The 15,222-nt window shown below is 49.9% G+C and overlaps 1 protein-coding gene across 2 annotated transcripts in view; it reads left to right on the top strand.

Moving 5' to 3' along the window:
* Positions 1 to 15,222, top strand: part of ANKIB1 (ankyrin repeat and IBR domain containing 1) — a 77,768-nt gene that overhangs the window by 53,163 nt on the left and 9,383 nt on the right. For both annotated transcript variants that reach the window (XM_073581991.1, XM_073581990.1), the window contains exons 9-19: positions 2,670 to 2,836; positions 4,666 to 4,754; positions 5,032 to 5,162; positions 6,511 to 6,645; positions 7,295 to 7,381; positions 7,648 to 7,714; positions 10,326 to 10,471; positions 10,862 to 11,040; positions 12,624 to 12,675; positions 13,335 to 13,443; positions 15,072 to 15,115. In XM_073581991.1, the coding sequence (XP_073438092.1) occupies positions 2,670 to 2,836; positions 4,666 to 4,754; positions 5,032 to 5,162; positions 6,511 to 6,645; positions 7,295 to 7,381; positions 7,648 to 7,714; positions 10,326 to 10,471; positions 10,862 to 11,040; positions 12,624 to 12,675; positions 13,335 to 13,443; positions 15,072 to 15,115 (1,206 nt within the window). The remainder of the gene's footprint in view (positions 1 to 2,669; positions 2,837 to 4,665; positions 4,755 to 5,031; positions 5,163 to 6,510; positions 6,646 to 7,294; positions 7,382 to 7,647; positions 7,715 to 10,325; positions 10,472 to 10,861; positions 11,041 to 12,623; positions 12,676 to 13,334; positions 13,444 to 15,071; positions 15,116 to 15,222) is intronic.

The raw sequence follows: 15,222 nt of genomic DNA on the forward strand, positions 1-15,222 counted from the left end.
TCTATAAAAGTTATACCCACCCTCCTATGGAAAGTCCTTTCAAGTAATATCCTGCTCACATGTACATGGTGTTGGAGCTGAGAAGCCACAAGGGTTTCACATTCAGATTCTCCCATTATTGCATGATGACCTTAGTAATCAATGACTTAAAAAGGGCATCCAATAAAATGTTGTATAGTGGGGCGCCCCTTGGAGGTGTATAGTGGGATGCCCCTTTGAGGGTTATAGTGGGGCACCCGCTGAAGTTGGAGGGGGTTAGTGGGGAACCTGCGGAATTTGGAGGGTTATAGTGGGGCACCCGCTGTATTTGGAGGGGTATAGTGGGGCACCCGCTGAAGTTTGAGAGGTATCGTTAGAGGCCCATTGAAGTTGAATGGGTATAGTGGGCGCCCCTTGGAGGGGTATAGTGAGGCTCCCGTTGAAGTTGGAGGGGTATACTGGGGCACCTGTTGAAGTTGGAGGGGTATGTTTGGGCGCCTCTTGGAGGGGTATAGTGGGGCGCCCCTTGAGGGAGTATAGTGGGGCACCTGTTGAAGTTGAAGGGGTATAGTGGGCACCCCTTGAGGGGTATAGTGAAGCTTCCGTTGAAGTTGGAGGGGTATAGTGGGGCATCCATTGAAGTTGGAGGGATATCTAGGGGCGCCCCTTGGAGGGGTATAGTGGGGCACCTGTTGAAGTGGAAGGGGTATAGTGGGCACCCCTTGGAGGGGGGTATAGTGGGGCACCTGTTGAAGTTGGAAGGTATAGTGGGGCGCCTACTGAAGTTGGAGTATAGTGGAGCGCCCCTTGGAGGGGTATAGTAGAGCGCCCCTTGCAGGGGTTTAGTGGGGTGCCCTTTGAAGTTGGAGGGGTATAGTGGGGCGCATGTTGAAGTTGGAGGAGTATAATGGGGTGCCCCTTGGAGAGGTATAGTTGGTTGCATGTTGAAGTTGGAGGGGTATCGTGAGACACCTGTTAAAGTCGGGGTGGGGGTATCAAGAGGCGCCCCTTGGAGGGGTATATTGCGACACCTGTTGAAGTTGGAGGGCCATTATGGGGCATCCGCTGAAGTAGGAGGGGTATTGGGGATCCCAGTGAAGTCGGTTGGGTATCATGGAGCATCCGTTGTAGTAGGAGGGGTATTAGGGATCCCAGTGTAGTTGGTGGGGTATCATGGGGCATCCGTTGAAGTAGGAGGGGTATTAGGGATCCCAGTGTAGTCGGTGGGGTATCATGGGGCATCCGTTGAAGTAGGAGGGGTATTAGGGATCCCAGTGTAGTCGGTGGGCTATCATGGGGCATCCGTTGAAGTAGGAGGGGTATTAGGGATCCCAGTGTAGTCGGTGGGCTATCATGGGGCATCCGTTGAAGTAGGAGGGGTATTAGGGATCCCAGTGTAGTCGGTGAGGTATCATGGGGCATCCGTTGAAGTAGGAGGGGTATTAGGGATCCCAGTGAAGTCGTTTGGGTATCATGGGGCATCCGTTGAAGTAGGAGGGGTATTTGGGATCCCAGTGAAGTAGGTTGGGTTTCATGGGGCAGCCGTTGAAGTAGGAGGGGTATTAGGGATCCCAGTGTAGTCGGTGGGGTATCATGGGGCATCCGTTGAAGTAGGAGGGGTATTAGGGATCCCAGTGTAGTCGGTGGGGTATCATGGGGCATCCGTTGAAGTAGGAGGGGTATTAGGGATCCCAGTGTAGTCGGTGGGGTATCATGGGGCATCCGTTGAAGTAGGAGGGGTATTAGGGATCCCAGTGTAGTCGGTGGGGTATCATGGGGCATCCGTTGAAGTAGGAGGGGTATTAGGGATCCCAGTGTAGTCGGTGGGGTATCATGGGGCATCCGTTGAAGTAGGAGGGGTATTAGGGATCCCAGTGTAGTCAGTGGGGTATCATGGGGCATCCGTTGAAGTAGGAGGGGTATTAGGGATCCCAGTGTAGTCGGTGGGGTATCATGGGGCATCCGTTGAAGTAGGAGGGGTATTAGGGATCCCAGTGAAGTCGTTTGGGTATCATGGGGCATCCGTTGAAGTAGGAGGGGTATTAGGGATCCCAGTGAAGTCGGTTGGGTATCATGGGGCAGCCGTTGATGTAGGAGGGGTATTTGGGATCCCAGTGAAGTAGGTTGGGTTTCATGGGGCAGCCGTTGAAGTAGGAGGGGTATTTGGGATCCCAGTGAAGTCGGTTGGGTATCATGGGGCAGCCGTTGAAGTAGGAGGGGTATTGGGGATCCCAGTGTAGTCGGTTGGGTATCATGGGGCATCCGATGAAGTAGGAGGGGTATTAGGGATCCCAGTGAAGTCGGTTGGGTATCATGGGGCATCCGATGAAGTAGGAGGGGTATTAGGGATCCCAGTGTAGTCAGTTGGGTATTATGGGGCATCCGTTGAAGTAGGAGGGGTATTAGGGATCCCAGTGAAGTAGGTTGGGTATCATGGGGCAGCCGTTGAAGTAGAAGGGGTATTGGGGATCCCAGTGAAGTCAGTGGGGTATCATGGGGCATCCAATGAAGTAGGAGGGGTATTAGGGATCCCAGTGAAATCGGTTGGGTATCATGGGGCACCTATAACTAGAATGTAGTAACGTATGACGCCATTGAAGTTAGTGTGGCATCACATGCTGCCATTTGAAATGAATGTTACTTTTTCCAACTCTTCATTTCCATTTTAATTCTTGTTAATGGATTTTCAGGCATTTGTAGAAAACAACACAGCCATCCGGTGGTGCCCGACGCCAGCCTGCGAGAGGGCAGTGAGGCTCAAGAAGCAGGGAAGCAATACGTCCGGTTCAGACACCCTGAACTTTCCGTTGTTGCGGGCCCCAGCTGTGGACTGTGGAAAAGGACACCTGTTCTGCTGGTGGGTGCAGTGTCTTGTGTACACATGGGCGCCTGCGGCTTTAAGGGTACTCCTTAATTAGGGAGTACATTTTACCATGGATATAAATGTACCGATCTCATACAGATTTTCCATGTAAAAAGGTTGTGTCCGACCTCTGGGACTCCCACCGTTCCTGAGAATGAAGGGATCGCTGCATGGTTTCACTGCCCAGCCTGGCGGCTAGTACCGATCCATTCGCTTGAGTGGGGTCATCAATGGTATATAGGGAGCCCCTGTAACTAGTTAAATGCCGTGGTACCTATTGGCCGTGGTATCTGAGGAATTAACCAGCCAGGATCAGAGTTGACATCTATGGTATACACGATGCGGATGGTGTTATGTTGTACGTGCTGTGTGCTTTAAACGCATCTGTATACATTATTAAGTAGATCTTAGATCTGTTGAGGCTGGTGTACTTACTTCTCTGTGAACTCTGTGGCTCTGGTCATCAACTCGAATTCAGTGATTGGCTGCAACGCTATCAACGTGACGTCGGTGCTGCAAACGGTAATAGACACTGAGAGCAGCGGTAGAAACTCTGTGTTGGACCTGGGGAGGGTGAATAAGGCTTTTTTTTTTTTTTTAGGGAGGGTTAGAGGACAGGTTTTATGAAATACCAGTCTTCTTTAATCCCCTCCTTTATAAAGCCTCGCGGGCAGACTATCGTGGAGCTGTGAGTCGTTTTGCGTCTTCTGCAGGAAGAACGCAGCGGAGTATCCGGCATTGTGTGCGGTAATCCCGAGCTTTTATGGCCAGTTTCTGGTTACCGGCGGGAGGCGAGTTTCTTTCTTAGTCTTCTGTTGGCCCCCACATAATTTATAAAGTAGCTGACATCTGAGACGCGGCACGACAGACGTTGTATGATGGTGCATAGAGAATGTGACCTTGTAAGACCCCTCCAGGGCTATTACATGGGGATCCCGGGGTGCAAGGAGGTTCGGGTCGTGAATTTGTGAGTCCTCTGTTTCTTCCCGGTGCCATCTGAGGACCTGGCGGATCCTGTATCAAGAACGCTATGAATAATTAATCATCGCGACAATGGAGGCTGAAGATGAGGCAGGAACGTAACAGGAACGTGAAAGCAGCTATTCCTGGATTCTGTGCACTGTGCCATGCTATCCAAATGATAGAGCTGTTCATCCTGAGCCTCCTGGTTCACCGCAGCAACTTGCTCTTCCAAAGAGTGGGGATAAAGGGAACGTTTAAGATGATCAGAACCCCATATTTATCACCCTCGGTGCTCTCCCATCTTGATAAAAATTGCATTATAATTTTTATTTATGATCTGTGCCTGGAAAAGCTGGGTGACAACCACCAGGACACCAACCCGTTTTTACCACAGTTGTCACTAAGGGTAAGGGCCGATCAGCTGATTGGACAGGACCATGGCGCTGTACATTTAATAATGGCGGTGCCTGGTATCTCAGCTCAGTCCTATTCTCTTAAAGGCGTTGTCCCAAAATATATACTTATCTACAGGATGGGATGATAAGATTGTAATAGAATCGGTTCTCCAGACTCTGGTCCAGCAGTCATGTCGTTAGACTGGAGCCCTGCGCGGACCGCCAACTACCTGTCGACATCGATAAAGTGGTTTGTAAGAACTGGGTTGCAATACCAGGGTAAGCCACTGCCAGAAGTGTGGCACTGTGCTTCATAAACAAGAATGGGAATATGGAGGCCAATTGCCCGGGTGTTAAGATCGCCTGATTGGGTATTGATGTTCCATCTTAATGAAGATAGGTCAACGCAGATTTCTCAGAAATGGGCACGTCCTTAAATATTGAGTCTGGTTTTCTGTGTTGCAGGGAATGTTTAGGAGAGGCCCACGAACCGTGTGACTGCCAAACATGGAAAAACTGGCTGCACAAGGTGTCTGAGATGAAGCCAGAAGAGTGTAAGTATGAGATGATGGCACGATTGTCTGATGCGGATAGGTGATGCCGACATCCAGCACAATTCTGTACTGAGCCGGTGTGGATGTAGGTCCTACTAGAATGAGATCCATTCTTGCACTTCCTACCCTTCAGATACGGGGTCAGGCAAAGTGGTGGCCAGTATGATTTAGTTCTGGGGGTCAGAAACCCTCCTGGCCCCAATACATCAGACCGAGGCGGTCACCCTGACACCAGGAGTAGTTGTATATTATATATAATCTCTTCATTGTTGTCTAGTGGTCGGCGTGAGCGAGGCGTTCGAGGATGCTGCTAATTGTCTCTGGTTATTAACGAACTCGAAACCTTGCGCCAATTGCAAGTCTCCCATCCAGAAGAACGAGGGCTGCAACCATATGCAGTGTGCCAAGGTAAGAAACGTGGCAACTCAAGACAACTGCCACACCGGCACCGAGAGCCCTGTGGGTGGGCATCTGGCTGCGGGGAGAGCCCTGTGAGAGGGCGTCTGGCTGTGGGGAGAGCCCTGTGGGTGGGCATCTGGCTGCGGGGAGAGCCCTGTGGCTGGGCATCTGGCTGCAGGGAGAGCCCGGTGGGTGGGCATCTGGCTGCGGGGAGAGCCCCGTGGGTGGGCATCTGGCTGCGGGGAGAGCCCCGTGGGTGGGCATCTGGCTGCGAGGAGAGCCCCGTGGGTGGGCATCTGGCTGCGAGGAGAGCCCCGTGGGTGGGCATCTGGCTGTGGGGAGAGCCCCGTGGGTGGGCATCTGGCTGCGGGGAGAGCCCTGTGGGTGGGCATCTGGCTGCGGGGAGAGCCCTGTGGGTGGGCATCTGGCTGCGGGGAGAGCCCTGTGGGTGGGCATCTGGCTGCGGGGAGAGCCCTGTGGGTGGGCATCTGGCTGCGGGGAGAGCCCTGTGGGTGAGCATCTGGCTGTGGGGAGAGTCCCGTGGGCGGGCGTCTGGTTGCGGTGGAGAGTCCCGTGGGCGGGCGTCTGGTTGCGGTGGAGAGTCCCGTGGGCGGGCGTCTGGCTGCGGGGATAGCCCCGTGGGTGAGCATCTGGCTGCAGGGTGAGCCCTGTGGGTGGGCATCTGGCTGCGGGGAGAGCCCTGTGGGTGGGCATCTGGCTGCGGGGAGAGCCCTGTGGGTGGGCATCTGGCTGTGGGGAGAGCCCTGTGGGCGAGCGTCTGTGGGGAGAACCCTGTGGGAGGGCATCTGGCTGCGGGGGTTAGTCCCGTGGGCGGGCGTATGGCTGCGGGGAGAGCCCCGGGGCGGGCGTCTCTGTGGGCGTCTGGCTGCGGGGAGAGCCCTGTGGGTGGGTGTTTATGGGAAGAGCCCCGTGGGTGGGCGTCTGGCTGCGGGGAGAGCCCCGTGGGTGGGCATCTGGCTGCGGGGAGAGCCCCGTGGGTGGGCATCTGGCTGCGGGGAGAGCCCCGTGGGTGGGCATCTGGCTGCGGGGAGAGCCCCGTGGGTGGGCATCTGGCTGCGGGGAGAGCCCCGTGGGTGGGCATCTGGCTGCGGGGAGAGCCCCGTGGGTGGGCATCTGGCTGCGGGGAGAGCCCTGTGGGTGGGCATCTGGCTGTGGGGGAGAGCCCCGTGGGTGGGCATCTGGCTGCGGGGGAGAGTCCAGTGGGTGGGTGTCTGTGGGGAGAGCTCCGTGGGTGGGCAACAATCAGTACTAATATATTTTAGCAGCTTCCTTATATTGTTGAAAAAAACTTTTCTAAAAATTCACTTCTTGTCTTTCTTTTTTATTTTTTCTAAAGTGCAAGTACGATTTCTGTTGGATTTGCCTGGAGGAGTGGAAGAAACACAGCTCCTCCACAGGGGGATATTACCGCTGCACACGTTACGAGGTCATAAATCAGGTGGAGGAGCAGTCTAAAGAGATGACGGTGGAGGTGAGAGCCAGGGACTGGCTGGTGGTTCTCGCTGTATGAAATAGACCATGTATGAGTATCTGGGAGGGATATGGACACGCTCCTATAGATCTTGTATGGCCAGCTGTCCATTGGTGCCTGCAGTAATCTGAAATCCACTTCTCATCAGTACCTTTGCACCATGCTTTACACTGCAGCACTACATGCTCAGAGTGAATTGGCTTTGTACAAGTACAAAGAAGTCCTTTATAGAAAAGGGATAGTCTGACCGATTTATAACTAATCCGCCAGTGAGAACAAAAATAAAGTATCCGGCAATTTCTATATACAGACGGCAGACAGCATGGATCCTGGAGACAACGTTCCTCTGTTTATTATAACAATGGGGGATTGATGGTTTTCCAGTGTGTAATTTTGTATGGAAGAAGGAGGCCTAGATTAAAGGGGGAGTCCAACTTCCACCACCTATAAACCCCTCCAGCACAGACAACTTTCGGGGTCTCTGTCGAAGTGTGGTGCAGCATAATACGTCCCGTCACGGGGTGATGATATGGTGGCATGTTACACCTGGTAGTTAGAGAAGCTTGTTATTGATCAGATTCCAACCTAACCTGATAATTGAGGCAATGTGGCAAACTTTATCTTTTGGTTTTTTTTGTTTTTTTTTTAGGCTGAGAAGAAGCATAAAAGATTCCAAGAATTAGATAGATTTATGCATTATTACACAAGGTTTAAGAACCATGAACACAGTTATCAGGTAACGTTCATTGAGTTCCATCTTCTATGGTAAAGATCGTCCTGGTGCGCTGGCGACGCGACGAGAGCGGATTGTTTGGTGCCCATGATGTACGACATGGTGTCCTGTATGGCTGTAGGATGTTCATCCAAAGAACATTGTCCAGCGCCCCGTGCTGCCTTCTTCTTGTCCCTTCCTCGATGTCATCTCACTTCCTCAAAATTGTGACTTCCAACCCCCATTATTGTCACATGCAAATCTCCAGTTCTGTTTTTTTCTTCTTCCAGCTAGAACAACGTCTTCTAAAAACAGCCAAAGAAAAGATGGAGCAGCTGAGCAGAGCTCTTAGTGAAGGTGAGAGCCGCCATATTTTTCAGGAACGACGACCCAAGTTTCACCATGAATAGCACATGAGAGTGAATTTGCATTTTTCCTTTTATTTAGTGCAAAATCCCAGATCACGAATATAAAGAAAAGAATATTGTTCCGTTTTGTGTATGCAGCTCTTATGCAGGCTTGTATCTCCATAAGTGACAGCCTGGATTTGAGATTTTACACAGATTTGGCTGTGGATTCCAAGCTAAATTCTATGTCCGTTCTGACGAAAATCTGCATTTAATACATGTGAAATGGGGTCTCTGCCACCCCATACGCATGCAATGAAAATTTCCATATGGAAAGCTGCAGCCTGGCACCCAGCTCTCCGCCGGTCCTGAAGGCTACAGACTGGTACCCTTCTCTCCGCCGGCCCTGAAGGCTGCAGGCTGGCGCCCTGCTCTCCGCCGGCCCTGAAGGCTGCAGGCTGGCGCCCTGCTCTCCGCCGGCCCTGAAGGCTGCAGGCTGGCGCCCTGCTCTCCGCCGGCCCTGAAGGCTGCAGGCTGGCGCCCTGCTCTCCGCCGGCCCTGAAGGCTGCAGGCTGGCGCCCTGCTCTCCGCCGGCCCTGAAGGCTGCAGGCTGGCGCCCTGCTCTCCGCCGGCCCTGAAGGCTGCAGACTGGCGCCCTGATCTCCGCCGACCCTGAAGGCTGCAGACTGGCTGTAACGGGGTCTACTGTGCTGTAATACCTCTTACATTAATGCCCCGTTTCTCAGGAGGTTCACTCTGCTTTTCCTCGCTTCTGAATGAAGGACGCTGGTTCGAAAGGCTTTGTAACATGGGAACATATAAAAGATCACTGCTACTCCATGTATTTCCAGTGTGACAACATTTTACTCATCGGTCTCAGAATATATATACATACAGAGTGCAGGACAATCAGTGTGTGTCAGGCCAGTAGATAACAGGCTCCAATTAAGACGCCAGACATACATTACAATAGCCGTGGGATTTACAAAGGTGGGGGGAGGTCAGAAGTGAGATATCTTGTTTACCTCTGCCCAGGGGGTCGCAGCCGGTCGGTTGCTGCATTAAGGGCATACATCTCCTATTCGGTGTGCTGGGGGGTTCTGTAACACGGCTCCCCCTTTTCAGCGACTCGATTGGCATACACAGTCTGATCCCTAACGGATCGGCTTGGGGATGACCGAAGTCTATGGGGTTGGTACAAGTTCCGTTTGTCGACTTAGTCCATCGGCATTACCATTTTGTTTGCCGGGTCTGTAGTGGATGGTGAAGTCTAGAAGTTGTAGGGCTAAACTCCACCGTAATAATCTGGCGTTGTCTCCAGAGACCCGATTAAGCCACACTAGGAGATTATGGTCCGTTAGGAGGGAAAACAGTCATCCATACAAATATGGTTGTAACTTCTTGAGTGCCCATACTACTGCCAGGCACTCCTTCTCGATGGCCGCATAGCTTACTTCGCGGGGCAATAGTTTCTGACTCAGGTAAGCTACCAGGTGGTCTTGACCGTCCGGCTCGACTTGGCTCAGCACTGCCCCCAATCCAAACATAGAAGCGTCAGTGTGAACAAGGAAAAGTTTAGTTGGATCGGGTGCAACCAATACCGGGGTATTGGTGAGGGCGTCCTTTAGTTGGCGGAAGGCTTCCTCACACTCGGGGACCCAGGTTACCTGGCGGGGGAGGTTCTTACGGGTCAGATCAGTGAGGGGCTTGGCTACGCTGCTGTAATTGGGGACAAATTTCCTATAATACCCTGCTGTCCTTAGAAACGCCATGACCTGGTTTTTAGTGCGTGGGGTGGGCCATTTGGCTATGGCCTCAATCTTGGCTGGTTCTGGTCGCTGTTTCCCACTTCCCACCCAATGTCCTACTGAACCTCTGCTTTGCCCACGTGACACTTGTTTGGGTTCAAGGTGATTCTGGCCTTGTGGATCCTGTCCAATACTGTCTCTAGGTGATTTAGATGCTTTTCCCATGTCGCGCTGTAGATGGCGATGTCATCCAGATAGGCACAAGCATAGTCCTGAAGACCATCCAGAAGCCGGATAGGAGATGTATGCCCTTATTGCAGCAACCGACCGGCTGCGACCCCCTGGGCAGAGGTAAACAAGATATCTCCTCTTCGGTGTGCTGGGGGGTTCTGTAACACTGGCGCCCTGCTCTCCGCCGGCCCTGAAGGCTGCAGACTGGCTCCGTTTTCCGTCGGCCCTGAAGGCTGCAGGGTGGCGCCCTGCTGTCTGCCGGCCCTGAAGGCTGCAGACTGGCACCCTGCTCTCCGTCGGCCCTGAAGGCTGCAGACCGGCGCCCTGCTCTCCGTCAGCCCTGAAGGCTGCAGACTGGCACCCTGCTCTCCGCCGGCCCTGAAGGCTGCAGACTGGCGCCCTGCTCTCCACCGGCCCTGAAGGTTGCAGACTGGCGCCTGCTCTCCACCATAGTGAAGTGGTCTCCAGCCTGAGCTCTGCAACTGTTGCCATTGACTGTCTGAGCATGCTGGGGGTTGTAGTTTTACATGAGCAGGAGTGCCGCAGTTTTGCTGTTCTGTGCGCTAATGAACCTTTTACAGATATGTCTGTCCTATAATCCAGCGATCATCATCTGACCCGTTGCTCTGCTTTCCCGTACAGGAGAGGGAGGCTGCCCGGACACCACCTTTATTGAAGATGCTGTACAAGAGCTGCTGAAGACCAGGCGCATCCTCAAGTGTTCTTATCCTTACGGTTTCTTCCTGGAGCCCAAAAGCACAAAAAAAGAAATTTTTGAGCTAATGCAGGTGAGTAATTTGGACTAAAAGGAAAAAATAAAAATAATTCAATATTTGTATTTTACATGATGGTGATTTTTGTGTTTTATCTCTACTTGCGGATGCCGCTCGTGGTGATCACTGGGAGCCCTGACGGCTGGGAATGGGGCTCTCCACCTGCCCCCATTCATTGTCTATGGGACTGCGGGGAATGGCTTGGTACAGCGTTCAGCTTTCTCTAGCCATCGCCCCATAGACAATTTTCTAATATTTTCTGTGCATCAGTTTTATTTTACTGCTTTCAAGTTCTCTGCTTGCTGTCAGTGAATAGACAACCTATTCATTCTGTACAGAAGATGATAAAGCCAGCCAGCGTGTGTATGAATGGATAAAACCACCATCCTTTATGCCCCTTTGCAGACAGACCTCGAAATGGTGACTGAAGATCTGGCCCAGAAGGTGAACAGGCCTTACCTGCGCACCCCCCGCCACAAGATCATCCGGGCAGCGTGCCTCGTACAGCAGAAACGCCAGGAGTTCTTGGCCTCCGTGGCCCGCGGCGTGGCTCCCGCTGACTCTCCGGAAACCACAAGGAGAAGGTAGATGTCATATTCACTGACACGATCTGCATTTTGGCGTGGGATATATGGGTACATGGGGGTAAGGAGGGGGAATTATTTTGGCATATAAAAAAAGTACAATTATATATATATATATGTGTGTGTGTGTGTGTGTGTGTGTGTGTATATATATATATATATATATATATATATATATATATATATATATATATATATATATAGTACTTTTTTTTATGATTATCTTGTTTTACATATTTATTATATATAATCTTTACGATTTCTGTGCCAACATAAAATATTTATATGTTGGCACAGAAATTGTAACAAAAAAAATTGAATCTTTTTTTGTATTATTATTTATTAATTTTTTTAATTAAAATCTCAACATTAAATGTGCTTCATACAGGCGCTGCGTGTGTGGCACTAATACCTAAAGGGCTAGTCATCGTTTCATTCTGCATGATGGGCTCCAGAGCGCAGAGATTTCCATTGCTCAGATTAATTACACCTCGGGGGCTATATATATGGCACGACCAGTCAGGAGTTCATCTCGACGGCAACTGACTTCCAAAAATAATCACCAATGCACCCAAGTCACATTGTGTCTCCGCAGCTTCTACATGGAGACCCCCGGAGACATCATTGTGAATGATAAATAACCGTTCAGTAATCATAATAATCGTACAATGTTCGTAATGATTTCTGGTTTTGGAAAAACTCCTGTTCTTCGGATGCAATTTGTGTTTAGAAAAAAAAAAAAGGGGTTTACTCACCCTCCCTGGGTCCGGTGATGAGTCTCCATAGCTGCTCCCAGTGTCTCTTCTGTAGCGCTGACGTCACTTTAACAGCACTGCAGTCAATCTACGAGTTCAGCGTCTTGATAAACACTCTGGTTGTCTGCAGCATCGGCGACTTACAGAGATTCAGCGCTGGACCTGGGGAGGGTGAGTAAAAAAAATTTTTTGCCTTTTTTAAAACAAACTGCACTGGGAAAGAGACTGGAAAAGCCGCTTTAAGAAGGCAAATTTCAATAAAAGATGGACCTATGTGAGGGTTTGTTTTTTGCAGGCGAGCTGCAGTTTTTATTAATACCATTTGGGTACGATGTTTTGATCCGTTTGTTTTTGCATTTTTTGTGGGTATTGTGGTGACAAAATTTAAAAAAAAAAAAGTCAATTCTGGTGAGTGTATAGCCACCTGTGGAGCGAGCTTAGTTCCTGAGCCCACTCCAGGTGATGTTGTAGTACATTATGGAGTGGAAAGGGGATTAAAGAGGAACTCCTCTTAGAACAGTCCTTGTTAGAAAGCTCCCTTGACAACGTGGTGATCATAAAAAGTGTTCCCGTGCTGAGACCCCTACCGGCGATCATATCTAATCTGTGGCGAAACCTGAAACTAAGTGCTCATTTTCCCTGCAGCGCCTCCGAAGGAGAAGTTGAGCATTGCACAGCATCAATACAAATACCGTAAAGAAGAAGCCAAATTCTGTGCTGATTATTTGCATTGTTTTAACCCTTTATCTGCTGCTGTAAAACCCAACGAAATTGGCCATATCTTCTTATCCTGCTGATTTTCTTTCATGTTTTTTTTTTTCTTCTTAGTTTTGCCGGAGGAACATGGGACTGGGAGTATTTAGGATTTGCGTCCCCGGAGGTAAGAGGGTTTTTTTTTCAGTAATCGTGTTGGTATAACACTTTCCTCTCGTGCCAGTAATGGTTAGTATCAATGTAGACATCATGGTAATTGCTCCATATTAATTTTTAATTGGTCTTTGTAATGTCTTGTCTACTGTATGTAGTCACTGCAACCAATCATTGGTCTCAGCGAACTTGTCTGCCTTGGTACCGCGATTGGCTGCAGCGGTCACCACTTCAGCCCTGTCCTCAAAGACCAGTGGCAGCGGCAAGGTAGTGCTGGAGCAGGAATCACCCCGACTAAGGCTGTTGGACTGATACATTTGTGAACATCCCCTTTAATAGCGTGGGTTACGTATCCCTTTTTTCCCTTGTCCTTGCACTTCATTGATGTCACTGGGCACCATGTACGGGCCTTATTTTCCCTGTGGAGGCGCTGTTGAGAGCGTCGTCACTTACTAGAGCCCCATTCAGTTTAGCAATTCTGCCTTGCAGCTCCTGACATGGTGCTGGTATCAGTCCCTGTATTTTAGGAGGTGGAACCCTACAGATTGTGGAGATGCGCCTTTAAGGAGTCTTTAAGAAACGCCTGTAGTGTTACGATACAGATGAGGCTGATTGTGTCTGTGATAGTAAAGAGTTTTCCGCTCATGGAAGTGTCTCTGTATCCACTTGCAGGAATACGCAGAATTCCAGTATCGGAGAAGGCACCGGCAGCGTCGCCGCGACTTGCACAGTACGAGGAGCAACACTCCTGATCCAGACGATCACACGGAGAACACGTTAGGTAATTTTGGATGGACTGTAGGGTTAGTTATTTCCCAAATATGTCCATGGCGAAACTTAGGAGCCTGTTCAGACCATCAAAATTCAGAAAGGATTTCAGGGCAGAGTCTGTACTGTGTGCATCGTCCCTGGTGTATGTCCATACCTGTATACAGACTAGAGTGAGGATTTTTTTTGGGGGGGGGACCTGGCTTCATTATTAGGTAACAAAACCCCAAATTTCACCTTCCTCCCCGCCCCCATCCTCTCATATATGATCCAGGACTCCACTGCACTGTGCCGTTTCCTCCTGGAGCAGTGATTTGACCGGCCAGATTGCAAAGCCTGAGTTTTGCCATCTGATTCTTAAATCCTATGCAGAGTGCAGCAGCCAGTGACAAACTCACCTTAGCTGCTGCACTCTGCATAGGCAGCAACAGTATTGAATCCCGCACTGCACTGTGCTTTAAAGCTCGCTGCATCTCCTCTTAGCTGGGAGAGCTGCCCCAAATTTTTTTAAAAATACAAACCACTAATAATATTATAATTATTACATTTTCTACATAACTTTTCTAACCCTAACTAGTCTAACTAATAATTAAGTATTTTCTTAAACTATGAGTGTTTGGGGTGAGTGAAGGATTCAGTAATGGACTCAAGGAGCACTAACTGCTCACAAGTTAGGCTGGTTTCACATTTGCGCTTTTGTGCGCAGCGCATCGTGCGCACCCGTGCGCACTGCGCACCTATGTTTAACATGACGTGCGCATGTTCTCGCGCACACTTGCGTTTTCGTGCGCATGCGTTTTTTTGTCTTGCGCGCCAGACGCGACATGTTACATTTTTTGGTGCGCCCTGTCTCGGAAAAAAAAACGCATGCGCACGGAATGCGCAAAAACAACACATTGAAGTCTATGGGAACGCATGCGTGCGCATGGTCTTGCGCACGGTTGCGTTTTTTTGCGCATGCGTTTTTGAGTTAAAAAAGTCTAGAATGTTCTCTAGACAATGGAAAAAATGACACACCTAAAAACGCATGTGCAAAAAAAACGCAAACGCATGCAAAAACGCATGTAAAACGCAAGCAACGCTGCGTTTTTTTGACACATCAGCGTGCGCATGACGTTAAAAAAAGCGCGTTTGTTTTGCGTTTTTCTTTGCGTTTTTTCTGCGCCCGATGCGCTGCGCAAAAAAACGCTAATGTGAAACTAGCCTTAGGGGGTACAAAATATTTTTCGTGAGCGGTGGCAAGCCACAAAATACCACTGCACAGCACTCACCACTCCTAATAATCCAGTCCAATGTATCTGAAATGTCTTGGCCTGTCCCAGAAGACGTGTTTTCTGAAAAATGTCAGAATTTGTCTATGATGGAGACGCAGTGCTTAAATGGGTTGCAAAGCATCACAAAAAACATGGCTGCTCTCTTCCAAAAACAGCACCACCTCTATCCACAGGTTGGTTGCAGTATTGCAGTTCAGTCCCATTCATTTGAATACACAAAATATATTGTATGGAAGGAATCGGCCATGTTCTTCTATCCCTGCACAACCCGTTGCAGCCTAGTGATCCCTTACATATTTGGGTATATATTTGCATCAATCATTTGTCTTCATCTCTGTTTCATCATCTTTCTTCGTCTTATTATCAGAAGCCCTGGAGGTTCGTGGCAGCAGAAGACACGGCACGTCCACGGTGAGTTTAGTTGCTCTCTGGTGCCCAATTCTTCACTTTTTTTTTTTGTTTCCATTGACCACGTCCTTCTAAATATAGAAAACGTTAATGGGTCGTTTCGCTTCCAG

Source organism: Dendrobates tinctorius, unplaced genomic scaffold (assembly GCF_039654945.1).
Source record: "Dendrobates tinctorius isolate UK_male_01 unplaced genomic scaffold, ASM3965494v1 ptg000070l, whole genome shotgun sequence".
Classification (NCBI taxonomy): domain Eukaryota; kingdom Metazoa; phylum Chordata; class Amphibia; order Anura; family Dendrobatidae; genus Dendrobates; species Dendrobates tinctorius.